At 49.2% G+C, this 27,252-nt stretch overlaps 1 protein-coding gene across 4 annotated transcripts; it reads left to right on the plus strand.

The window, feature by feature from the left end:
- Positions 1-27,252, plus strand: coq8b (coenzyme Q8B). Of its 4 annotated transcripts, none has more exons than XM_078533437.1 (15): positions 1-80; positions 3,785-3,961; positions 7,418-7,804; positions 8,067-8,133; positions 8,253-8,330; positions 8,971-9,093; positions 11,782-11,867; positions 16,054-16,194; positions 17,937-18,018; positions 18,130-18,223; positions 22,031-22,172; positions 22,548-22,655; positions 23,471-23,536; positions 24,404-24,490; positions 26,609-27,252. In XM_078533437.1, the coding sequence occupies exons 2-15, from the start codon at positions 3,785-3,787 to the stop codon at positions 26,915-26,917; spliced, it is 1,947 nt and encodes a 648-aa protein (XP_078389563.1). In that variant the 5' UTR covers positions 1-80; the 3' UTR covers positions 26,918-27,252. The 4 variants fall into 4 exon arrangements, with proteins under 4 accessions (XP_078389563.1, XP_078389561.1, XP_078389565.1 ...); XM_078533435.1 differs by having other exon boundaries at positions 34-163; XM_078533436.1 differs by having other exon boundaries at positions 51-210.

Consider the following 27,252-nt stretch of genomic DNA (forward strand, 5'->3'; position numbering starts at 1 on the left):
TGCCTGTTAGCGGGGAGTGGGCGGGACTGGGCGCGGGTTCAGGCGGAGCAGCTCCTGGATCCTGGGAAGCAGGAGCTGAGGTACCGGAGGCCGGGGATGAGAGGCCTGGTCAGCCGCAGCGGGGCTTTGAATGTGGAATTCGGGTGTTGGTTGTTCGCCTGAGGTTGTTTGTTGCTGGGCCTCAAGAGGGAGCCTGAGGGAAGGGGGCGGGTGAGGGTCTCCCAGCGCCAGGGTCTGAGCTTCTCCCCCCCCCAGCAACACCGCAGCTTCCGACCCCCCAGCACCCAATCCCCACCCCCCAATCCCCACCCCCCAGCACCCAATCCCCACCCCCCAATCCCCACCCCCCAGCACCCAATCCCCACCCCCCAATCCCCACCCCCCAGCACCCAATCCCCACCCCCCAGCACCCAATCCCCACCCCCCAATCCCCACCCCCCAGCACCCAATCCCCACCCCCCAATCCCCACCCCCCAGCACCCAATCCCCACCCCCCAATCCCCACCCCCCAGCACCCAATCCCCACCCCCCAATCCCCACCCCCCAGCACCCAATCCCCACCCCCCAGCACCCAATCCCCCCCAGCACCCAATCCCCACCCCCCAGCACCCAATCCCCCCCCCAGCACCCAATCCCCCCCCCAGCACCCAATCCCCACCCCCCAATCCCCACCCCCCAGCACCCAATCCCCCCCCAGCACCCAATCTCCACCCCACCCCCCAGCACCCAATCCCCCCCCCAGCACCCAATCCCCACCCCCCAGCACCCAATCCCCCCCAGCACCCAATCCCCACCCCCCAATCCCCACCCCCCAGCACCCAATCCCCCCCAGCACCCAATCCCCACCCCCCAGCACCCAATCCCCCCCAGCACCCAATCCCCCCCAGCACCCAATCCCCACCCCCCAGCACCCAATCCCCACCCCCCAATCCCCAGCACCCAATCCCCCCCCAGCACCCAATCCCCACCCCCCAGCACCCAATCCCCACCCCCCAGCACCCAATCCCCCCCAGCACCCAATCCCCACCCCCCAGCACCCAATCCCCACCCCCCAATCCCCACCCCCCAGCACCCAATCCCCACCCCCCAATCCCCACCCCCCAGCACCCAATCCCCCCCAGCACCCAATCCCCACCCCCCAATCCCCACCCCCCAGCACCCAATCCCCACCCCCCAATCCCCACCCCCCAGCACCCAATCCCCACCCCCCAATCCCCACCCCCCAGCACCCAATCCCCCCCCAGCACCCAATCCCCACCCCCCAGCACCCAATCCCCAGCACCCAATCCTCCCCCAGCACCCAATCCCCACCCCCCAGCACCCAATCCCCCCCCAGCACCCAATCTCTACCCCACCCCCCAGCACCCAATCCCCCCCTAGCACCCAATCCCCCCCCAGCACCCAATCCACCCCCCAGCACCCAATCCCCCCCCCCAGCACCCAATCCCCACCCCCCAGCACCCAATCCCCACCCCCCAGCACCCAATCCCCAGCACCCAATCCCCACCCCCCAGCACCCAATCCCCACCCCCCCAGCACCCAATCCCCACCCCCCCAGCACCCAATCCCCACCCCCCCAGCACCCAATCCCCACCCCCCAGCACCCAATCCCCCCCAGCACCCAATCTCCACCCCACCCCCCAGCACCCAATCCCCCCCCAGCACCCAATCCCCAGCACCCAATCCCCCCCCAGCACCCAATCCCCCCCCAGCACCCAATCCCAACCCCCCAGCACCCAATCCCCACCCCCCAGCACCCAATCCCCACCCCCCAGCACCCAATCTCCCCCCCAGCACCCAATCCCCCCCCAGCACCCAATCCCCCCCCAGCACCCAATCTCCCCCCCAGCACCCAATCCCGCCCCCAGCACCCAATCCCACCCCAGCACCCAATCCCACCCCAGCACCCAACCCCCCCCGCACCCAATCCCCAGCACCCAGCACCCAATCCCCCGCCCACCCCCAGCACCCAATCCCCCCCCGCACCCAATCCCCCAGCACCCAATCCCCCGCCCAACCCCAGCACCCAATCCCCCGCCCAGCACCCAATCCCCTGCCCACCCCCCAGCACTCAATCCCCCACCCAGCACCCAATCCCCCGCCCAGCACCCAATCCCCCGCCCAGCACCCAGTCCCCCGCCCACCCTCCAGCACCCAATCCCCCGCCCAGCACCCAATCCCCCGCCCAGCACCCAATCCCCCGCCCAGCACCCAATCCCTCCCCCAGCAACCAATCCCTCCCCCAGCACCCAATCCCTCCCCCACCCTCCAGCACCCAATCCCCCGCCCAGCACCCAATCCCTCCCCCAGCACCCAATCCCTCCCCCATCACCCAATCCCTCCCCCAGCACCCAATTCCCCCCCAGCACCCAATCCCCCCCCCCCCAGCACCCAATCCCCTCTACCCCCAGCACCAAATCTTCCCCATCCCCCCTACCCCCAGCACTCAATTCCCCCCGATACCCAGCACCCAATCCCCTCATACCCCAGATCCCTGGCACCCAATCCCCCCCCGAACCCCGACACCCAATTCCTCCCAGAACCCATTACGCCCCAGTACTCAACCCTCCTCCTAGCACCCTCAGCACCTAACCCCTCCCAGCCCGCACTCAAACCTCCCCAGCACCCAACCCCACCTGGCACCCAACCCCCTGCCTCCCAGCACCCAACATCTCCTCGCCACTGCACCCAGCTCCAAAGCCCAAACCTGTCACTGAGCTTCCCCCCACCCAGCATCCATGGACTGCTCCTCTCCCCACCTCCCTCCCTGCAGCACAGGGCTCTCTGTCCTCATGTGACTGAAGGGAGGGGTGTGAGGTGTGAACACAGCCGGCTGCAGTAAGAGTCGGTTAGTCTAGGTGCTGGTGGTCATTTGGAGCTTTTGAGACTCAGATCGGTAGTTTTAAGCATTACGGAGCTAAGGCAGGCGAATGGAGTTAAGATGGCCATCAGCCATGATCTAATTGAACGGCGACAGAACATGTTTGAGGGGCTGAACGTCCTCCTGTTCCTATTGCCTTGGCACCTCTTCTCTGTGAGGGTTTGCCAATGATTGTTCTTTTTCTAAAACAAAAGCAGAATTACCTGGAAAAACTCAGCAGGTCTGGCAGCATCGGCGGAGAAGAAAAGAGTTGACGTTTCGAGTCCTCATGACCCTTCAGCAGAACTGAGTATAGTTAGGAGAGGGGTGAAATAGAAGCTGGTTTAAGGTGGGGGGCGGGGGGAGAGAAGTTGGGGGGGAGGATGGTTGTAGGGACAAGCAAGCAGTGATAGGAGCAGATAATCAAAAGATGTCACCGACAAAGGAACAAAGAGGTGTTGAAGGTGGTGATATTATCTAAGAGAATGTGCTAATTAAGAATGGATGGCAGGACACTCAAGGTACAGCTCTAGTGGGGATGGGGTGGAAAGACTGACAGGGCATTACAGTTATAGATTTAAAAATAATGGAAATAGGTGGGAAAAGAAAAATCTATATAAATTATTGGAAAAAACAAAAGGGAGGGGGAAGAAACGGAAAGGGGGTGGGGATGGGGGGAGAGAGTTCAAGATCTAAAGTTGTTGAATTCAATATTCAGTCCGGAAGGCTGTAAAGTGCCTAGTCGGAAGATGAGGTGCTGTTCCTCCAGTTTGCGTTGGGCTTCACTGGAACAATGCAGCAAGCCAAGGACGGACATGTGGGCAAGAGAGCAGGGTGGAGTGTTAAAATGGCAAGCGACAGGGAGGTTTCTTCTTTTTGTTCTTTTTCTTCCTGTTTTAATGAGTGACGTTTATTTTGTTACAGATGTGGACCGAGGTGGCCAAGGTGCTGTGGGGCGCAGCGCGGGTGGGGAAGGCTTTCACAGAGAAACAGGGGGAAGAGCTGAAGCTGGCTGCCTGCAGTTCTGTGCTGGGTGCTGGTCTGAGGAAGGCCCAGGTCTCCGCGGAGCAATGTGTCAGTTCTCTCCTCATCAGACGACAGGTAACGGTTCGATCTTTCTTTTTTACTCATTTACGGATGTGGGTGTCACTGTCTGGGCCAGCATTTATTGCCCATCCCTAATTGCCCCTTGAGAAGGTGGTGGTGGGCTGCCTTCTTGTGCCGCTGCAGTCCCTGTGGTGTAGGTACACCCACAGCGCTGTTAGGGAGGGAGTTCCAGGATTTTGACCCAGCGATAGTGAAGGAACGGCCGATATATTCCCAAGTCAGGGTGGTGAGTGACTTGGAGGGGAACTTGTAGGTGGTGGTGTTTCCATGTCTCAGCTGCCCTTGTCCTTCTAGATGGCAGTGGTTGTGGGTTTGGAAGGTGCTGTCGAAGGAGCCTTGGTGAATTCCTGCAGTGCATCTTGTAGATGGTACACGCTGCTGCTACTGTGCGTCGGTAATGGAGGGAGTGAATGTTTGTGGATGGGGTGCCAATCAAGCAGGCTGCTTTGTCCTGGATGGTGTTGAGCTTCTTGAATGTTGTTGGAGCTGCACTCACCCAGACAAGTGGAGAGTATTCCATCACACTCCTGACTTGTGCCTTGTGGATGGTGGACAGGCTTTGGGGAGTCAAGAGGTGAGTTACCCGCTGCACAATTCTAGTCCCTGACCTGCTGTTGTAGCCACAGTATTTATATGCCTAGTCCAGTTCAGTTTCTGGTCAATGGTAACCCCCAGGAGGTTGATGGGGGGGTTACCATTGACCAGAAACTGAACTAGACTAGCCATATCGTGGTGGTCCATCTCATGGTCAGCCAAAGGCGGAAAGGAATCTCTTCGATATGCAATCTGACTGCCCCTAGGAATGGTCCACTGGGGCTCAGTGGGTAGCTCTCTCTCTCTAAATCAGATAATTGTGGGTTCATGTTCCACTCTCAAGACTCGAATGCAAAATCCAGCCAGACACACCTAATGTAGTACTGAGGGAGTACTGCCCTGTTGGAGGTGCTGACTTTCAGATGAGACATTAAACCGAGGCCCCAACTGTCCTCTCGTGTAGCTATAAAAGATTCCACGAGATCAGGCGTGTTCTCCCTGGTGTCCTGGCCAATATTTATTCCTCAATCAACATCACAAAAACAGATTATCCGGTCATGGGTCCAGTGTTATAGGGTTGGGCATAGTGTTTATACTACTAGTTACTAGTTATGGACTTGTAAACATAGAGACATTGAAAATAGGAGCAGGAATGCTTTCCTTTATTGGGTGAGGTATTGAAGGCAAAAGCATGGATGTAATAATGGAACTGTATAAAAGGCTGGTTAGGCTACAGCTGGAATTGCGTGTACAGTTCCGGTCACCACATTACAGGAAGGACATAATTTCTCTGGAGAGAGTGCAAAGGAGATTTACAAGAATGTTGCCAGGGCTTGAAAATTGCAGCCACAAGGAGAGATGAGATAGGCTAGGCTTGTTTTCCTTAGAACAGAGGAGGCTAAGGGGTGACCTAATTCAGGGGCCTAGATAGGGGAGACAGGAGAGACTTGTTTCCCCAAGCTGAGGGGTCAATTTACCAGGGGGATAGATTTAAGGTGATTGGTAGAAGGATTAGGGGGGACATGAGGAAAAACTTTTTCACGCAGAGGGTGGTGGGTGTCTGGAATTCACTGCCTTAGTTGGTGGTTGAGGCTGAAATGATCAATTCATTTAAAAGGTACCTGGACCTGCATCTGAAGCTCTGTAACCTGCAAGGCTACGGACCAGGGGCTGGGAAGTGGGGTTAAAATGAGTGGCTAGTTTCTTTTTTCTCTTTCTGGCCGAGGCAGACATGATGGGCTGAATGGCCACTTTCTGCACCGTAACTTTTCTATGGTGCTGTGGAGTAGGTCAATTCAGCCCTTTGAGCCTGCTCTGCCATTCAATATGATCATAGCTGATCCTCTCTCTCAACGCGTTCTCTCCCCATACCGCTTGATGCCTTTAGTGTTTGGAAATCTATCTATTTCGTTCTTAAGTATATTCAGTGACTTTGCCTCAACAGCCTTCTGTGGTGGAGAATTCTACAGGTTCACCACCCTCTGAGTGAAGAAACTTCTCCTCCTTTCAGTTGTAAATGGCCCACCCCGTATCCTGAGACAGTGACTCCTTGTTCTAGACCCCTCTCCCACAGCCAGAGGAAATATCATCCCCGCGTCCAGTCTGTCCAGCCCTGTCCGAATTCTATACGTTTCAATGCGACCCCCTCTCATTCTTCTAAACTCCAGTGAATGCAGGCCTAGTCGACCCAATCTCTCCTCATACGACAATCCTGCCATCCCAGGAATCAGTCTGGTGAACCTTCGCTTGCACTCCCTCTATGGCAAATATATCCTTTCTTAGGTAAGGCGACCAAAACTGCACACAATACTCAGACATGGGTTCAAATCCCACTGTGGCACTGGGAAATTTAAATTCAGTTAACTAAATAAACTAAGTTAAAAGCTTGTATCTGTAATGGTGACAGTAAACTACCGGATTGTCGTCACACCCTATCTGGTTCAAAAATGTACTTTGGGGAAGGAAATCTGCCATCCTTACCCGGTCTGGCCTTCATGTGACACCAAACCCATTGTCAATTTTTAACTGCCTTCGCAAAGGCCTAACAAGCCACTCAGTTGTCACCACCATCTCCTGGACCATAATTAGGAAGGGGCAATAAATGCTGGTGACATCACGTACTGTGAATGAATAAACAAAACTCGCGTTTCTGTTTGTGGGAGCTTTCAAATTGGCTGCCACGTTTTCTACATTACCACAGCGGCTGTAATTCATTGGCTGTAAAGTGCCTTGGGACATCCTGAGGTTGTGAAAGGCGCTTTGGAAATGCAAGTCTTTTTGCAGATTCACAGAGTGTTACAGCACAGAGGGAAGCCATTTGGTCCATTGTGTCTGTACTGGCTAGAAGAGTAATTCACCATTCTCCCATCTTCTCCCCATAATCCTGCACATTCTTCCTTTTCAGATCACAGTCTAATCCCCTTTTGAATGTTGCAGTTGGACCTGCTTCCACCACACTCTCAGGCAGTGTATTCCGGACCTTAACCACTCACTGTGAGAATTTCTTTTCCATCTTTTGCCAATTTAAATCTGTGTCCTTGTCGGAGATAGCCATTACCTGACGTTTACAAACCTAAGTATTTCTCTATATATACACACACACACAATCAGGTCACCGTTATTACTGTATTTGGACAAGGATTTGTCTTCAGCTATCGAAGCTCCTTAAAAGGAGCCTTCATTGCCTTCAATCTGCCCCCCACTGCTGCCCTTTAAGGCTCCAAATGCACTCGCCATGGTTGCTTCAGCCCCTGGCAATGGAGAGATGCATGGCTGACCCACCCATTGCCCACCCATCACTCCGTTTCATGCTTCAGCATCCCTGCATCTCAATTGTGGACCAAAGAAATGATTTTGGAGGTGGAGAAATGGGAAACGGCCTCTTTACGATCTGTCCTTTTGCTCTTCCCTTTTCAGCAAGGAGTGCAAGAATTTAAAGAGGATCACCTTCCATTCGACGGAGAAGATGAGGCCTCGCGATGGAACCTTGCCTCAGAAATGGCTCCGGAATATTCTGGCGGCGACGTGGGAGCAGGGAGCCAGGAGGCACCCGATACCCGGTGGGGTGAGAGCTCGTCGCACGGCGAGAGGGAGGGGAACCCTAACTCGGGCCGTCCAGCCGGGAGCGGGTTCGGGGATGGCCGCAGGAACTTCTCCTCGCTGGCGGGCCCTGGAATGGGACAGGCGAGGCTACTCCACGACGAGGCTTCGGTGAGGGGCCTGACACCTGAGGAAATGGCCAAGGCCAGGATCACGAAGCAGAGCAGAGATAAATGGAGCCAGTCGAAGGTCCCAAGACAAATGGTGAGGAATCATTTGACACTGTCGCGTGTAGGAACAGGAGGAGGCCCTTTAACTCCTTGAGTCTACTTCGCCATTCAAACAGACCAGGGCTGACCTGTATTTCAATACTTACCAACGACGGCACATCCCAAAAAGAAATTAAAACCATTGACTGAGTCAGCACCTTCTGGGGGAGGGGGGCGTGTGGTAGACAGTCTGATAAAAGCCCAATATTCAGCGTCATAGACTTTTGACCAATTATTTTCTCTTTTTTTTTGTGTAGCTAAGCGAACAAGCTCGTGAAAGGAAAGTGCCCTCTTCGCGGATCAGCCGCTTGGCAAACTTTGGAGGTAGGTAGCACACTTTGCACTCGGCCCCCATCCTGTTGGGTTTTGACAGGAGCAGCCCCTCCCCAACCTATTGCAGAGTGTGGAACGTTGCGTTACATCCATTGCGCTTCCATCGGCAGGTTTGGCGGTGAGCTTGGGACTCGGTGCTTTGGCAGAAGTTGCCAAAAAGTCAGTGAGTGGAAAGCAGACGTCAGGAGGTGAGATTTCAGCATTTGACCTCTTTGTCCTGATGGTTCTCGAGTAAGGCAGATGATACTGGTTAAGATTTCTCCTTTCTCCCTCCCTCCCTCCTGTTGTCTGGGTGTCGATCTCCCTCCTGTATCTCGACAGGTGGCCGTTTTTGCCAGTAGGTGTCTAGATGGTGAGCGTCAACCGATATTGAACTGTGGAGGGCGTCTTTACGGCGCCCCCCCCCTCTCCTGCTCACTCAGTCACCCCTCGTTCTTTTCCTGCCTCCCCCCATGGGAGGATTTATCTGGAGCTTGCAACTTTCCAGGTGGTAAGCATGGGAGTCAGGTCTTTCCCAGCCCTGCTGGCACAGGTCAAGGGTCACTTGAAGGAAAGGGAGAGACTGAAAAGAGGGCTAATCAGATAGCTCCTTCAAAGAGCTAGCACAAACACAGTAGGCTGAATGGCCAGTCTCCTGTGCTGCACGATTCAAAGCTCTGGGTCTAACCTTTACGACTTGGCTGTTAAATAAAATGGCTAAAAGTCATGATGTTTAAAAATGTTCATTACTTCATCTGGGCAATCAGAGGGGTGACAGATTTAGTTGGCTGGCATTTCAGTTGTCCTGGACTGTAAGTGATCCTCTGATGTGCTGGTTTTTAACCACAGAAAATAAAGGACTGCTGGACTCCAGCCCCTTCCTGTCGGAGGCCAATGCAGAACGCATTGTCGACACGCTGTGCAAGGTGCGAGGGGCGGCGCTGAAGATTGGGCAGATGCTTAGCATTCAAGGTGCGTTTTGGAGTTGCACTGACTCCTCATCCTCGCAGTCACACTCGCTCTCTCCAGATACCAAGTGCGAGTCTCTCCTCTCCTACCAGCCCATCTCCCTCCCAACGGTTCGATAGGGCAGGGGGAGGGGGGTCCTTTCCTCATTCTGTGGATGTGGGCAGGGTTGGCATTTATTGCCTGTCCCTAGTTGCCCTTTTTGAGAAGGTGGCGGTTGGCTTTCTTCCCAAGGTTCATGTGGTGGAGGCGCTCCCAGGGTGGGGAGTTCCAGAACATTGACCCAGCGACAATGAAGGTGCCCTCCGTCCTATCACAGACCTTCCCTATTGTTCTTCTCCCCCACCCCCGCCCCCACCGCCCCATCCCCTTTCACTTGCTCAAAACCAATACACTTCTAACTTTTCCCAATTCTGATGAAAGGTCTGAAAGTTTGACTCTTTTTCTTCCTCTCTCTGCAGATGCTGCCTGACCTGAGAATTTTCAGCTTTTTCTGTTTTTATTACCATTCATGTACCTGGAATCTTCAGTGTCACTATTTAACATTTAAAGCTTTTCAAATGACAAATATTCACCAAGCTTTGAAAGCTCGATACTAACAGCTCCGCACTGACCTTGCAAACTGGCTATCTCTGCCTTTACGTCTAGAAGATATGAGAGAAGGGAAGTTCTGCTACAGCTGTACAAAGCTTTGATTAGACCATAGCTGGGATAGTGTGTACAGCTCTGTGGACATAGGAACATAGAACTTAGGAGCAGGAGTAGGCCATTCGGCCCTTCGAGCCTGCTCTGCCACTCAGTAAGATCATGGTTGACCTGGTTGTGGCCTCAGCTTCACCTTCCTGTCTGCCCCCCATAACCCTTGACTCCCTTGACTAACAAAAATGTAACTCAGCCTTGAATAAATTTAAGGACCCAGCCTCCACTGCCTTCTGGGGAAGAGAATTCCACACTTTAACAACCCACAGAGAGAGAAAAAAAATCCTCCTCCACCTTAAAAGGGAGGCCTCTTATTCCTAAGACATGTCCCTGAGTTCTAGTTTCCCCCATAAGAGGAAACATCCTCCTGGTAGCCACCCTATCCTGTCCCCTCAAGATCTCACAGCACATCATATTGGTATTGGAAAGAGCCCAGCACATTTTTCACCAAGGTTTCCAGGGCTCCAAGGGTTAAACCGCGTCCTCCTGTGCTGTCCTCGTAGCTACTCCTACCAGGAGATCCACTGTCATGGGATGTCACGCGTCTGTCTTGTACCATCCTCACACATCCACTGGAGCTCGTCTGCAATCGCTCTGTGACGTCCGTCATCCAGCTACGCCCAGCTCTTTGTGCTGCCCTCCACTTTGTTTCTAGAAGAGATTTCTGTAGCTTGACAGCTCTGATCAAATATTTGAAACACTGACATTTTCTGGATGTCACTTTTGAAGAGTTTTTTATTTTGCTCTTGCAGTTTCAAGCACCTCTTCATTTGTCTTATGGTCTGATATGGAATTTTTAGCAAGTGTCTTACAATCCACGTTTCAAAGGCCTGTACTTTCTTCCACAGATCTTTATTTATTGACCAGGTTTCTGAGGCAGACAGGAAAGTGGATAGAATGTAGCATCTTAGGAGCTTTTCCCTTGTTACAAGCTTGAGTTTTTTCTTTAACACTTCTTTCATCTTCACAAAATTCCTTCTGGCCGTCTCTATCCTTCTTCCAACTTTGGCATCGCATCTACTATCTCCTGTTATCATTTATCCTGAGCAGACAAACTTATCTACTTGTTCCAGTGTAACACCGTCCACTTTAAACTGCGAAGGGAGATTATTTAAACCAGGTTTGTATTCCCAGGAATATAGAAGGTTAAGTGGTGACTTTATTGGAGGTTTGTAGGATTTTGTAAAGAATTGATAGGGCGCTGGTGGAGGAGTCTAGATGAAGAGGACAGAGCCAGGCCGTTAAGGATAAAACTTAAAAGAAAGACTTGTGTTTATGTAGCGACTTTTAAGTATCCTCAAGACATCCCAGAACCCCCCCCACCGTGGCCAATGAAGTACTTTTGAAATGTAGTCACTGTTGTAATGTGAGAATGTTGGGAAGCACCTTTTTTAAAGGCTGGTAGAATGTGAAACTCTCGCAAAAAGCAGTATATGTTAGCTCAATTAATAATGTGAAGTCTGAGATTGTGTGTGCTCTTCAATGCTCGTTTACACTTGCTACGAGCAACATACACTCATACACAACGACCCATTCTCTGTAAACAAAAGGAATGTGCTCAAGCCTTGCGCCTTTTTCTTTTGAATTACCTGGGGGCTTACGGAACCTTTAGTTTTCCCTTGGCTTTCGCCATGGCAACACTTTGGCCAATCAGAGTTGACCTGCCAACCAATCGGCATGCTTTCCTCCTGTAGTATAAATTGTGGTGATCATTTGAAATCTGGCATTCCTGCACTTGTCCTGAAGAGTGCAAGATGAAAAGCTTCGTCAACACGGCTCTCTGTACAGCAATGTTTTTTTGTTAGCTAATTAAGGGACACGGTGCCAAGGCGGGTGAATGAAGTTAAGTTACGGATCAGCCATGATTGCATTGAGCAGCAGAGCTAACTTGAATTGCCTCCTCAGTGTTCTGGCGTTCCAAGATTTGCGCTGACGAGTCTTTTAAACTGTAGGCTGAGATGCCGCTTTTACACAGTCAATTTTCTCTCCGCACAGACAGCAGTTTCATCAACCCTCAGCTCCAGAAGATATTCGAGCGCGTGCGGCAAAGTGCGGACTTCATGCCCGCTTGGCAAACATTGGTGAGTTGTACCAACAGCAGTTCGGGGCGGTTTTTAGTGCCCGTAACAGAAAACAAATGTCCCAGTGACACTTCACACAGAGCAAACTGCCCGGCCAAAGGAGGAACGCTAGTGGATTTCCCGTGGTTACGATCAAAACGGAGGGTTTTCAGTCCAGCAACAATACCCTTCATGTGATTTGCGCCCAAGTGGGTTTAAGCAACAAGCTTCAATATGTGTTGACTCATAACGAAATGGGTTTTGGAGAGCTGGATCACACTGTTACATTAAATGCTGAGCAGTTAACACAACCTTCACAAAGTCCTGTTCCAGCTGATCAGACTTGTTAACGTTTTTGGATGGTTTTCTGACTGCCCTTAGAGTGCACTGAAGTGAGAGGAGAGATGGTGGTTTAGTGGTAATGTCACTGGACTAATAATCCGGAGGCCCAGGCTAATACCCTGGGGACTCGAGTTCAAATCCCTCCATAGCAGCTGGTGGGATTTGAATTCGAATTGAATTTAAATTGAAATAATAAATCTGGAAGGCATTCAGTTGAAGGACATTTAGGGATGGGCCTTATCAGTGACACGCGCATCCCATGAAAGAATTAAAAAGAGCTTTATATACTATTTGGCTACCTGAGGCTGCAGCTGCGAACAACAGTATTGAGATGTTTACCCAATTCTGTTCCTCAGGCTTTATCTAATATGTGGCCCCAGTGTCCTTACAGCCTTGTATCATTCTACCTGCTCTGTTCTTCCTCTTGTTGTAATAAGTGGCAACTTAGCGCCTGCTCCCTTATCTTAGTGCCTGATTCTCATGGCTCAGATTGTTTCCGTTCACTGAGGAATAAAAAGCTTTCTGACCACACTTCTCTCCCCATTCCCACTCTGGCTAAAAATACTCAAGCAAAGCATGCTCAGATATTTTTGACCGTTCTAAAACATGTTCAAATATTCTAACGGGGAGGAGTGAGACTGTAGGGGTTGGCGGCAAAAATCTGGTCAGAGCGGTAGATTTTAAAAGAGGCTCATCAAAGAAGCAGAGGGAGGCAGTGACGCAGAAGGGTTTGAAGAGGGAATTCCAGAGTGAGACCTACTCAGCCGAAGGCATGGCCGTTAATGGTGGAATAAAAACAGACTTGCGTTTATATAGCATCTTTCACGATGACCAGACGTCTCAAAGCGCTTTAAAGCCAATGAAGTACCTTTGAAGTGTAGTCACTGTTGTAATATAGGAAATGGGGCAGCCAATTTGCACACAGCAAGATCCCACAAACACCGATGTGATGATGACTGGGTAATCTATTTTTGTGATGTTGATTGAGGGATAAAAATTCCACTGCTCCTCTTCAAAATAGTCTCCTGGGATCCTTTACATCCACCCAAACAGACAGGTGGGGCCTTGGTTTAACATCATACCGGAAAAACATCACCTCCAGTAGTGTAGCACTCCTGTAGTACTGCACTGGAGTGTCAGCCTAGATTTTGTGCTTAAGTCCTAGAGTCGGATTTGAACCCAGAACCTTGTGGCTCAGAGGCAAGTGTGCTACTCACTGAGCCATGGCTGACAGAAAGTGGGCTAAGGTGGGATTCGAGATTAGCTTTCTCATATGAGATTCTAATAGTATTGCGTATTAACAATCAGTCTTGTATCTTTCCCCTCTCCCCAGTCCTAAGATTCCAGTTTTACTGTACCAGTGTAACAATTCTGTTGGAATCATTCCTTGTGGTCTTTCCAAGGCCTTGCCATTAAGCTTAATAACACCTTCCTTCAGTTGTTTGCAATAGGCAGAGTACTCAACCAGCCCGTGCTTGCAAAACCCAAAACAAAACATCTGCTGTTAGATGTGATTCCATGATTGGACAACACTTACTGAACAATCCTGAGTGCGCTAATAGCTACACTAGCAGCTAATTTAAGATAATCAAGTTCATAATGTGTCCCATTTATGCTTGCTAGAGGTGACACACATTCATACGCAGGGATAAAAACAAAAAACTGCAGATGCTCCAAAACAAAAACAGAATTACCTGGAAAAACTCAGCAGGTCTGGCAGCATCGGCGGAGAAGAAAAGAGTTGACGTTTCGAGTCCTCATGACCCTTCAACAGAACTGAGTAATATTAGGAGAGGGGTGAAATATAAGCTGGTTTAAGATGGGGGGGTTGGGGGAGAGAAGTTGGGTGGGGTGTGGTTGTAGGGACAAGCAAGCAGTGATAGGAATAAGAAATATTCTTATAAGAGCATAGGGTCATTTCAAGGCTTAAGGTTTCACCCCAAGCTGGTCTGGCCCATCTACGACTTCAGTTCCATATATTATACGGGTGATTTAATGCCCCATTAATCGCTTTAAGAAGGCCCACAATAATGTCGTATTCTGAGCACATATTTTAAAAATAGGCCAAACCGGTGTAAAAATGGGGTGAAAATTTACCAGCTTAATTTAAAGGAAGGCAGTGAACAATCACTATCACTGTCGTGTATGTATTCCTCACTTTTCACACGGACAGTAGGCTGTCTACTCTGACGCCACTATTCCTGGCCAGAATGGAGATGGTTAGGTAGCAACAGAAGTAGGCAACTCAGGCCCTTGTTCCACCATTTAGTAAGATCCTAGCTGATTTACATCTTAATTGCACCCACCTACCCACACCTGGCAAAAATCTTATCGATCTCTTTCAAAATTATTAATTGAGCTACCATCTGCTTTTTGTGGGAGAGAGTTCCGCATTTTGAGCACCCTTTGTGTGAGGAAGTGCTTGCTAACTTCTCTCAAAGGTCTGTCTATGATTTTAAGGTTATATCCTCATGTCTTAGACACTCCCATCAGCGGAAGAAGTTTCTCTCTCTATATTCTAACAATTCTTTTCAAAATACTTCGTCAGTTTCCCTCGTCATTCATGACTGGCATTGATTTTGCATCCAAGATCTGGATAATGTAACTATCTTCCACTAACTGCATTTTGCTGGAGAAATGATCCTGCATTTATCGGGAGAAGTTGCTGTAGATTTGGTTATGAGTTCCGTTTGCCGTGGTTCACAGACACTCTCTTTAAATAGACTCTGTAGACTGTTTGCTGCAGTGCTCTGTTCACCCAGACTCTGCTGAGTAAATACACTATTTGCTGTGCATCCTTCCGTAAATTTTGTGTCTAAATCTGCCTGACACGGTGGTGTCAATAGATGCTCCGCAGATGGTAAGAAGCCTGGCTGGAGAGGAGGGAGTCTACAGGATCAGCACTGGGGCACGTGGTCCTAGGTAGATCTGTCTCTCGGTGAATCGAATTGTCAGGAAGATATAATAATTTTCATAATGTTATTGGAATTTATTGTTAAGTAGAGTAGTAGTGGGATCTGTGTCTATGTCTATGCGTGTGATTTAATTGAATTAAAGGCAGCTGAAGGCTTTGATGTATCAGAAGATAAGCTAGGTTTGAAATGTTAAGTAGGTAAACATGGGGTAAGTTTTAGAATGTAAGATGTAAAGGGAACATTTGCATTTGTAAATAAACCAGACTAGCCTGAATTCAAGGGAGGGGGGGAAATGTTTCACCTAGCCAGGAAAAGGTAAGAAACAGTGTGTTTATTTTTCCCAAAGATTACTGGTAAAATTGGTACTAAGAGAGCTTTTTATTATTGGCGAGGTAAAGTCCAAAGACATAGTGAAACACTGGGAATTTGCATTCAAATGGGAAAATATGTATAAAGGAGAGAAGGCTGTTTGTAAGGGCAGGCATTCTAAGATCTAACACAAGTGTGAAAAGCTTCCAGCACCTAAGCCTCAAGCTGTCTACAAAGAACTGGAGCTGAGAAAAACTTACTCTGAATTAGACTGTTCAGGGTGTAGTGTGTTACTTTGCCTGGGTTTTTGAAAACCAATGTCTTACTGTTGGCTTAATGTAAGTGTAACTGGGAGTTAGATTAACTAGGGGATTTAGAAGTTATCATAGTAATTTGTAGACCTATGTATGTACTTAAAATCATTTCTTCTATTAATAAAGGTTTAATTTAGTTTTGTAAGAAACCTATAAGACTCGGTGGTCTTATTGCTACTGAATTCAAGACACACATCCCGAAATATATACAAATTGCAAAACAGTTGTGGCAGTTGTTTCAAGTTTCCCTCTGGGATTTGAGCAGCTCAGCGTTTACCATCGGCTGTGCCACAACAGCATCAAATTGTTTAAACGTTCTTTTCTCAGAAAGTTCTGGATGAGGAGCTGGGCCCTCGCTGGCGGGATAAGCTAGCAAAGTTTGAGGAAAGGCCGTTTGCTGCTGCTTCGATTGGACAGGTGCATCACGGAGAGCTGAAGGACGGGAGGGAGGTGGCCATTAAAATCCAGGTAGGCCCCTTTTTTCTCAATGAAGTCGAATTGTCAGGCTGCCAGGGTGGGATTTGCACAGCCATTCCCTGGATCACCGGCACAGTAACATAGCCACTATACTAACTGGGCACGTTGCCTCAGTTGTGGCTGGCCTGACTCGATAGAGACCTGGGATCAAATCTGGGTCATTTCCCAGCAAGGGCTTAGAAAATAGGTGCTGTGCTCATTAACTGGGTGTAAAGCGGGTTCCAAAGTGGCACATAGCGGCCTGTATAGGTTGAGTACTCTTTATCCGTGCACCTGAAAACCAAACACACCCGTTGCTCAGGAAGCCTGTGACCTGAGCTGACACGGACCTCGCCGACCGGACTCGACCTTTAGCGTGGGGAGTCTGGCTGTTTGCCTTACTTTGTGCCTAACTGCTGAGAGAAAATGCTGCCCGTAAGGCAAATAATGATACCTGTTCCAAATGGAATCACCAAGCCTTTGGAAGTACAGGTCCGACTGCCAAGTCCGGTCTGCCAGAGGCTGCTTTCCCTTGCTTCACAAACTGTTTCAGGACGCAAAATCTTTTCTCTAACTCCTCGTTACCAGCTAGGTTTCCACAAGTCGCTACTTATTCACCCTAACCATATTCAATACGGTAAGCAAATCACATCCGAAAACCGAAAATATCCGAATACCAAAACACATCGGCCCCTAGGGGTTTCAGATAAAGGATACTTGACCTGCACGTGTTTTGAACTGGGAATGTGGTGCTTGCCATATTGGTAGATGCATCAAGCGAGGGGTCTGGAGCCCTCAACACTTTTTTATATGCAAATAAGAGAGAGCCTCACACCTGCTTGAGGCCTCCTATTACCAAATTAGTTTGCCTGAGATATTTCAGCCGAGAGTACGTTCAGGACAACTCAGTTAACATGCGACCTTTCAGCTGGCCCTAAATTTTAAAAAAAATTACATATACCATGGGTCGCTATTGGCCATTGCAACCCCCTTCTCAAACCCCTCTTTCTGTTCCAATCCCTGCCTGTTCCCCACCTCTTCCTCCTCCCCCACCCCCTATGCTGATCACTGCCTTTTTCCCACTCCTTTTCGCAAGCCTGATTGTCTGTAAACTCGTCACTACCTGCCTGGGGAGACAGTGGCTTAATAGTAATGTTACTGGTTAATACTCAGGGGGACATGGGTTCAAATCCCACCACGGCAGCTGATGGAATTTAAATTCAATTAATAAACCTGGAAGGGAAGGCTAATCTCGGTAAATCATCGACTGTCGTAAAAACCCATCAGGTTCGCTAATGCCCTTTAGGGAAGGAAATCTGCCATCCTTCCTTGTTCTGGCTTGCATGTGACTCTAGACCCACGGCAATGTTGTGGTTGACTCTTAACTGCCCCCTGAAATGGCCTAGTAAGCCACTCAGTTCAAGGGCAGTTAGAGATGGGCAATAGACAGCAGGCCTTGCCAGCAGAGTCCACACCCCAAGAATAAAGAAACTCCTTTTTGCCCCTCTTCAGTGCTGCCTTTCTCCATGGTTGATGGATCAACCCTAAGTCAGAAGTCAGATTTGTTGGTATCAATAGCTGGGGATATCTGGGAATTAATGGGAAGAGGGAATGGAAGTTCCACATGTGGCCTTAAGGCTGTGGATCCCTCTGCGTCTCGTAAAGAGAAAGGTTCAGGTTTAAGATGCAGTGTTATTTGGGGTACGTTTCTAAGTTTGACTGTTTCCCACGATTTATCTGCTTCGTTCTTCTAGTATCCAGGAATAGCTCAGAGCATCAAGAGTGACGTGGAGAACCTGCTGTCTCTGTTGAAGATGAGCATCCCGCTGCCTGAAGGTAAAGCAGAGTCAACGAAACCCTTTTCAGTGTCGAGCAAGCTGCCTCCAAGGTTCAGAAACAGGAGCTACCCCAGTGCTCACTGCCTTCTTTCTCCATCCTCCCTCGCAGGTCTGTTTGCTGAGAGCGGGATCGTGGTGCTGAAGCGGGAGCTGGAATGGGAATGTGACTACATACGGGAAGCAGCCTGTGCCAAGAGGTTCCGGTACGGATTGACCCCTTGTTTGTAAAGAGGTCACTGCACCACAACAACTTGTATTTATATAGCGCCTTTAACATAGATAACCATCAGGAGTGTCATCAAACAAAGATTTGACCCTGAGCCACATAAGGAGATATTAGGACAGGTGACCAAAAGCTTGGTCAAAGAGGTAGGTTTCAAAGAGGCAAAGAGGTTTGCCAGCGCTTGGGGCCTAGGTAGATGATGACACAGCCACCAATGATTTTGTTTATTCATTTACGGGATGTGGGTGTCTGGCTAGGCCACCATTTATTGCCCATCCCTAATTGCTCTTGTTCAGAGGGCATTTAAGAGTCAGCCACGTTGCTGTGGGTCTGGAGTCACATGTAGGCTAGACCAGGTAAGGACGGCAGATTTCCTTCCCTAAAGGGCATTAGTGAACCAGATGGGTTTTTACAACAATCGGCAATGGATTCATGGTCATCATTAGACTTTTAATTCCAGATTTTTATTGAATTCAAATTCCACCATCTGCCGTGGTGGGATTCGAACCCGGGTCCCCAGAGCATTACCCTGGGTCTCTGGATCACTGGTCCAGCAACAATACCACTGCCATCGCCTCCCCTAATGGTGTGGTGAAGAACATCGGAAATGCACAAGAGGCCAGTACTTGGGAGGAGTGCAGTTATCTCAGAGGGCCATAGGGCTCTAAAGTTATCCTCTGAAACTTAATCGACAGATTTGATTCGCCCCACACAGGGCAACCTGTGAAAGAAAAAAAATATAGCACCTTTCATGACCCCAGGTCCAAAGCACCTTATATGCAATGAATTTAACATTTATAATCACTGGTTATGTGGGCAAAACATGACAACCGTTTTGCACACAGCCAGGTCCCATAAGCAGCAATGAGATTAGCGAGTGGTTAATCTGTTTTGGTGGGATTGCTTGAGGGTGCAAGTAAAATCATTGGGTTTAATTAAATTACAAATTGCCTGTTGTAATGGGAGGGTTGATGGACCTGAGGGGTGGACTTGGGCATTTCTCATTCCGGACAGCTCCTCTGTTCCAGCTAGTGGATACCCTTTGGCATTACTCACAGTGAGTCACTGGATATGGCAAGAGTTGTTGGAGAGTTCTGTTACGAAAGAGGGATTGGTTAGTTCTGAGGTCCCAACAATTGGGAAAAGTGACAGATTGGGCCCCATAGACACAACTGAAGTGTGATGAAATAAGACTTAATGTCAGATCAGTAAATTGGCATTGCCCAAAGCCATTGACGAATATAATATTTTTTTTTGTGTACAAGGCTTGGCAATGGAGTTGAGAAACTACAGAAACAGACTCCACAGAGCCACTTAGTGGGCAAAGCCTGTCACTACACCATGACCGTTGACATTGCAAAGTTGAATGGGAAATATTGACATTGTTTACAATGATAAATCTTGATATGACTAAAAATCATGTCACAGAATGTGACCAGGAAGTGCTTACCCTACGTAAGGTTGTGGATTGGGGGGACATGAGTAGAGGCACATTAACCTGCATATTCTCAGCATATCTTGTGTGAACTTAAACTGCAAATTTGCATTCTCATGATGCTGGTTATATTCTGGCCTTGCTGGTTTTGTCTGTTTGAATTCCTTGAGGTTTCAAAAGGGTTGACCTCTATACTGCTATAGGCGAATAAGTCTTCAATCTGTGGAATTGAAACAGATAAAACCAGTGGAGTAAGAACCAGAAGCCCCCACACAGCCACAGGCCAGCAGCAGTGAGTTTGAGCCTGCATTGATTTTGAGGCAGAAGGCAGGGACTGTAACTCACTGCTCCACCACTCAGTGGTGCTGTTTTCCCACAAATTGTTTCTCAGTCATCGGTTTATTGGGCTTCCTCCTGAGGCTTTGATTGCTCTCACTGCCCCTGTGGGTAGAATACAGGCTGAGCAATCGTCCTGTTGCTCTTTTATCTAAAACTCTGCTTCCCGTATCCTAACTTGCCCCAAATCCTGTTCACCCATCGCCCCTTGCGCTTGCTGATCTACCTTGGCTCCCAGTTAGGCAACGCCTTGATTTTAATATTCTCACATTCATTTTGAGATCTCTCCATGCCCTCACTCCGTCCTCATCTCTGCGCTCCTCCAGTTCTGGCCTCCTGTAGGTCCTTGGTTTTAAAATTTCAATCGATCCACCGTTGGCGGCCGTGCCTTCAGCTGCCTGGGCCCTAAGCTCTGGAATTTTCTCCCTAAACCTCTCTGCCCTTTAAAAATCTCCCTACCCTTTAAAACGCTGTTTAATATCTACCAAGCCCGGTATCTGTATCGCTTTCTGTGGCTTCTTTGTCAAGCTCCGGCTGTGAAGCACCTTGGAATGTTACTGCATTGAAAGTGCTATATAAATGGAACCTAGGGAGCATTTCTGGTGCAGACGGTTAGTGTCCCTGCCTCTGAGCCAGAAGCTCCGGGTTCCAGTCCCACTCCAGGACTGGATGGCCAAGGAAGGTGCATTCATGACGCAACCAAACAGGTTGAGTATCAACCTGCGAATCCTTCCAACACACGCCAATAGCAGGCGATGAGAGAAGGAGAGATTCCTGGTCAGCCATGTGATGGGAAGAAAGTTGGGGCCTCTACCAACACTGTCCATAGCTCCAGACTACAACGTGCTTATAAAAGTGCGTGTCGTCACAGTCACTCAGACTCCCTGGAGGGGAACCAGTTGGTTGGATGGCCAGTGTGGATCAGATTAGTGCCAACATCCCCGTTCCAGCTGGGGAGGATTGGGGACTTGCCTTCTTGCCCTGCCAGTGGTGGAAATTGCAGTGCTGAGGGTTGGACCTGCCTTTGGGCAGAGAACTGAACAAGCAGAAGATAAATGAACTCGTTGATACCACTGTTGAATTTATCTCTGCTGATCGTTGATTGGTGAGGGGCTGGAGGATTGGTGGTAAGCAGAGGTTTTCTAAACTTCTCTTGGTGCCTGAACACAGTTACTTACCAATAAAGTGTATGGTCTTTATTCATCCTTGGGATGTGAACGTCGCTGGCTGGGCCAGCATTTATTGCCCATCCCTAATTGCCCTTGAGAAGGTGGTGGTGAGCTGCCTTCTTGAACCGCTGCAGTCCCTGTGGTGTAGGTACATCCACTGTGCTGTTAGGGAGGGAGTTCCAGGATTTTGACCCAGCGACAGTGAAGGAACAGCCGATATATTTCCAAGTCAGGATGGTGAGTGACTTGGAGGGGAACTTGAAGGTGGTGGTGTTCGTGTGCGTCTGCTGCCCTTGTCCTTCTAGGTGGTAAAGGTCGCGGGTTTGGAAAGTGCCATCGAAAGAGCCTTGGCGCATCTTGTAAACGTTATACACTTTCGGCAGTGGGAGTAGAAGCATTCCTGAATTCCAAGTTCCTCCAAACAGTGACGCAACTGGGTGAGATAATTTGTGCGTAATTTAATCCTGTGGAGATGATTAAGACCAATCCCTGAAATAAAAATAAAATACTGCAGGTGCTGGAAATCTGAAATAGAAACAGAAAATGCTGGAAAAGCTCAGCAGGTTTGGCAGCATCTGTGGAGAGAGAAACAGAGTTAACGTTTCGAGTTGAATATGACTCTTCCTCAGAACTGGTCTTGAGCTCAGATGTGCAGTTTGGCCATTCTCATTGCAGAGTTTCTACTAGTGGCCCCTCTAACCTGAAGCACATGTGCGATGGTGGTGTAAGATGATGGCTGTTCTGCTGGTTACAGCCTCACACGGCAGGTGATTGCCCGGGACCAGGAAGTCTCGAGAGGAATTGTACTCTCAAGTCTAACCTGCGGTCTGTCCTCCGACCCTGACAGGGAACTCCTGAAGGACGATCCTTTCTTCTACGTTCCAGAAGTGATCGATGAACTCACCACAAAGCGGATTCTCACCGCAGAGCTAGTGACTGGCGTACCTCTGGATAAGTGTGAGGATCTCGATCAAAACACTCGAAATAAGGTTTGCCTACAGACGGTTTATAGACTCTCCGTTTGCTGCCGCTCGGTCCGTCCTCTGTAACCGCGTGTGTCGGACAAATTGTTCTTGACTGTATAAAATAGTACATCAGCACAAATGAGGAAGGAACGCGATTACGTTTAACATTTCTTGTTTCTAATCTGGAGCCAATATTGACCGAAACTGTAAAAGTTACAAATTCCTTTCCCACCCAAACTCACCTTAACCAAATAATACGGCATGTTTTACACCGTATAACATTCCTATTGTTCTGAAGCTCATAGGGAGCAGTGCCACAGGAAATCCACCAGATCACAATCTATATTTCCTTGTTTTATGAATTCCTGTTTCAGTAAAAACTTTACGTTCTTTCTCCAGATCTGTTTCAACGTCCTTGAGCTGTGTCTTCGTGAGGTTTTTGAGTTCAGGTTCATGCAGACTGATCCGAACTGGTCCAATTTCTTCTTTGATGAGAGGAAGCAGAAGGTGTGTCACGTCTAACATCCATCCCCCACACCCCATCCACCGCTCTCCCCTCCAGCGAGTTCTCTTATTTGTGGTGACTGAAATTTTGATGCATATTTTTTCCACCTCCTGTTTAGTTCCCTGCACCTTGCCTTCAGTCAGGAGCGGACGACAATGTGGGGAATGGGCTGTTACTCTGTGGTGAAGCTAAATTGCACTCTACAGTGCTTTTTTTAAAGGAGTGGGTTAGCTCAGTTGGCTTGAGTGAGGTGCAGAATTGCGTCCACAGCGCAGGTTCAATCCCTGGACTGGCTGTGGTAGTGTATGGAGGCCTGTCTCCTTGTCTTGCCCCTCGCTGGATGTGGAGTGGTGTCCCTCAAGCTATGTAACCAGTTGCCTCTCTTTAATGGAGAGGGATGCTTATGACCTTTCGTGGACTATGGCTAGTTACCTACTTGTCAGTAGCACTCTCGCCACTGAGTTAGAGGATTCTGGGTTCATTTCCTACTCCAGAGACCTGAGCCCGAAATCCTAGTTGATGCGCCAGTGCCATACTGAGGGTGTGCAGCACTGTCATTTTTCAGATGAGACAAGTGGCTGTCAAACATCCCTTGGCTTCTTAGAAGCACACAAATGTTCTGTTTGCAGGAGCTTGCTGTGCACAAATTGACGCCACCCTTCCCCCACATTACAACGATGATTCAGAAGCATTTCCTGAGCTGTACAACACTTTGGGGTACCCTGGAGTCAGGGAGGCACTGTAGGAATTCATGTCCTCCTTTTCTGCAATGTTGCTAGGACTAGGAGGAATTAACTTTTTACTTCTGCTCCATCAGGTAACGTTGTTGGACTTTGGAGCAAGTCGAGAGTTTGCTAAAGAATTTACAGATAACTACATTGAGGTATGTGCAAAGTTTCCAATCTTTCCCTATCGCGTGTAAAACGTTTTAGGGTCTCTGTTAGCAGAGCTCGTGTTGGTTGGATATTTGTACGAATGATTTCTTGTCCTCCCAGCCAACCACATTTCACCGTAACTCAGCACCCTCGCCTCTGAGTCCAATAGTCGAGTCCCACTCCAGAGACTGGGGCACGATTGAAATGTAGTCACTGTTGTGATGGAAAGAAACACGGCAGCCGATTTACACACAGCAGGCTCCCACAAACAGTAATGTGATGATGACCAGATAACCTGTCTTTCTTCAGTGGTGTTGTTTGAGGGATTAAAAATTGGCCAGTACACAGGGGGAGAACTCCCAAGCTCCTCTTCCAAATAGCCCAATGACACCTTTTATGTCCTTAGAGTGCACTTGAGGCCCCGGTTTAACGTCTCATCTGAAAGGCGACACCTCCGATAGTGCAGCACTCCCTCGGTACTCTACTGGAACGTCAGCCTCGGTTTTGTTCTCAGGTATCTGGAGGGGGACTTGAACCCTCGATCTTCTGACTCATGGGCAAGAGAGTGCTATCCACCCAGCCACAGCAAGGTTAGATGATACTCACTGTTCTCAGTAATTGCTCACACATATCAAATGCAGGACCTGTGGGAAATAGCTATGTTGTTTACTTGGGAAAATACTAGCTTTCTGTTGGGTTAGGGGCCAGTTCAGTGACGAGTTGCACACTGGAGCCCAAGGGTGCCTACAGAGGTTCATCACGGAGAGCCTTGCAATGGTCACAAGCCTCCAAGCAGGAACCCAGTGAAGTATCATTGTCACTTTTAATTCCTTCCTCATAGCTGCATCTGCAGTGTCCGATGTCTTTTCTTGCAGGTGGTCCGAGCAGCTGCTGACGGTGACCGGGAGAAAGTGCTACAGAAGTCCCGGGACTTGAAGTTCCTCACTGGCTACGAGACAAAGGCAAGTCCAAAACTCATTCAGTTGGGGCGTGCAGGGCACTGAGGGCAAAACCTTCACATTAGAGCCAGGTCATACAAGATGGTAACAGGAAGCACAGCACAGCAAGAGGCCGTTCGTCCCATCATACCTACCTTTGAAAGAGCTATCCCATTGTTCCCACTCCCCTGCTCTTTCCCCAACGCCCTGCAAATATTTTTCCCTTCAAGGATTTATCTAATTTCCTTTTGAAAGTTATTATTGAATCTGCTTCCACCGCCCTTTTCAGGCAGCACACTCCAGATCACAACTCGCTGCATTACAAAAGAATCTTGTCTCCCTACCGGCTCTTTTGCCGATTTATCTTAAATCTGTGTGCTCTGTTTGGTGACTCTCCTGCCGGTGGAAATGGAGTCGATGGGGAGAAACTATCAAAACCCTTCATCATTTGGAACACCTCCCTTGAATCTCCCCTTAACCTTCTCTGCATTTAGCAAAACAATCCCAGCTTCTCCAACCTCTTGTATGTACCTTTCGAGTAGATATTCCTTTGCTCCCTGTCCAATGGCTTGCATCCTTCCTAAAGTGTGCAGCGCCCAGAATTGGACACAATCCCCCCCCAGCTGAGGCCTAACCAGGGATTGATAAGGAAGCAATGCTTAGATGGTTCCAGACCTGATTCTTGAAAAGCCTATGGTTTATAGAAGGTGGCCTGGAAGAACAGAGTTGGAACGGTAGGTCTTTGTGGGCTCTTGTATTCGGCACTGTTGAGGAAGGAAGTTTGGGACGGTCGTGTAGGATGTTTACAGCTTGGGAGAAACAAGACAGGAAGTCTCAGAGGACTGACCAGCGCAGCATCGATAAGAACACAGACGAGAAAGGTTGTGATGGCGTCCGTCTAGCTTCTTTAATGTACTAAAACATCCCAAGACGCTTCACTGAGAGGAGCAGTGTCTATCCGACATTGGGCTTTTCCTTGTATCATTACGAGGGAGGCTTCTGCCAGGTACGGCAGCAGCACCCGGGGGCCAGGGTGGCCTTAAGAGTTGTTGAGGGGAATGAAAGGGATCTTTGCACAAAGAAAGAAACCAAATTTTATGAATGGAGTTTCGGCAAAGGAGGCGATGTCCGCTTGAGATCAGAGGCGAGACTGAGGCAAATGCTAACAACTTGTATTTATATAGCGCCTTTAATGTAGTATGATGTCTCAAGGTGCAGCAGAGGAGGGTAATCAAACATAATTTAACTCCTAGCTACATAAGGAGATATTAGGACAGGTGACCAAAAGCTTGGTCAAAGAGGTAGGATTTAAGGAGTGTCTTAAAGGAGGGAAGCGAGGTAGCAAGACGGAGAGGTTTAGGGAGAGAATTCCAGAGCTTAGGGTCCAGGCAGCTGAATGGACAGCCGCCAGTGACGGAGTGAGTAAAATCAGGGAGGCTCAAGAGGTCGGAATTAAGAGGCACACGGATATTTCGGAGGGTTGTGGGGGCTGGAGGAGTTTGTGGAGCTAGGGAGGGGTGAAGCCATGGAAGGATTTGAAAATGAGAAGGAGAATTTTAAAATCAAGGCATCGCTTGATTGGGAGCCAGTGTCGGTCAGTGAGCACAGTGGGTGATGGGCAACGTGCCCTGTAGCTTCTGTCTCTCATGCCTGGCCGGCTTGTTGCACTGTGTGATCCCTTTAAGATTGACATACAGCTGTGCATCTTAAAGGGAATGCCTCTAGTGCATGGCCTATTTGTTCCCTTTGCGGCAAGTTCCTGATTGTGCACCCGTGCAACTTGGAGGGAATGTTAGTGAAGGGTGAACGCGACCCGATGCGAGTTAGGATGCAGGCAGCAGAGTTTTGGATGAGCTCAAGTTTAGAGGATGGAAGATTAGGAGTGGGTTGGAACGGTCTAGTCTGGAGGGGCGGGTGAGGCTTACGGCAGCAGATGAGCTGAGCCGGGGAAGTACAAGGTCTTGTTGATGGGGTGGGTCTGGGATCTGAAGACAGAAACGTCAATTGAGGATGCAGCTGTGAAAGGCATGCGGAGGAGGGAAAGGGGTAAGGTTGATGATGCCACTGGTTGCACTGGCAAGCGACACGAGGTTACTGTGCCTCTGACACTCTGATGGAACCGGTTTACTGTGCTGCTTTCAGGTGTTTGAGGATGCTCACGTCGACGCTGTCATGACTCTTGGGGAGGCATTTGCTCAGCCACAATCCTTCGACTTTGGGTCTCAAGACACCACACGGCGGATCCAGAGCCTAATCCCGGTGATGCTAAAGCACCGGCTGACCCCTCCCCCCGAGGAATCCTACTCCCTCCACCGCAAAATGGCTGGCTCCTTCCTCATCTGCTCCCGACTACAAGCCTCCATTCCTTGCAAGGAGATGTTTGACCAGGTCTACTCCAGATACTTTAACCAAGAGGAACAGGAGCTGGTTAATGTGCAACAGTGTAAATAGGCACAATCATGTGGAACCAGGGTTCAGCCAAGGTTCAGAGAAAACTGACCTGAGACATTCTTTCTGTGTAACATTGCATAGCTGGGTGGAGCATTGTTTCAGATGGAATTTGAACAAAGCGGCTTGTCCGATTGAACACTCCAGGTACAGAATGCTGCTGGACCATTTGCTGTCTCTTTTAGGCTCACTGGGGGTGAAGTTGCTGGGGTATTTGAATGTTGAACAGTTTGAAATCTGGATCATTGAGCAGCAAGATCAGGTGTCAGTGTAAGAGCATTTTCTTTAAAAAAAAATATATACATAATGAATACTTATTAAACCCATATTTTGGATAA

The sequence above is a fragment of the Cetorhinus maximus genome, chromosome 32 (assembly GCF_964194155.1).
Source record: "Cetorhinus maximus chromosome 32, sCetMax3.hap1.1, whole genome shotgun sequence".
NCBI classification, from domain to species: domain Eukaryota; kingdom Metazoa; phylum Chordata; class Chondrichthyes; order Lamniformes; family Cetorhinidae; genus Cetorhinus; species Cetorhinus maximus.

Bases quoted from the DNA above. Each gene is read 5' to 3' on its own strand.
- coq8b (XM_078533435.1), top strand. From the start codon at position 131: ATGTGGAATTCGGGTGTTGGTTGTTCGCCTGAG. The intron at 23,537-24,403 runs GTATGTGCAAAG...CTTTTCTTGCAG, and splicing joins TTACAGATAACTACATTGAG to GTGGTCCGAGCAGCTGCTGA. The intron at 24,491-26,608 runs GCAAGTCCAAAA...TGCTGCTTTCAG, and splicing joins TCACTGGCTACGAGACAAAG to GTGTTTGAGGATGCTCACGT.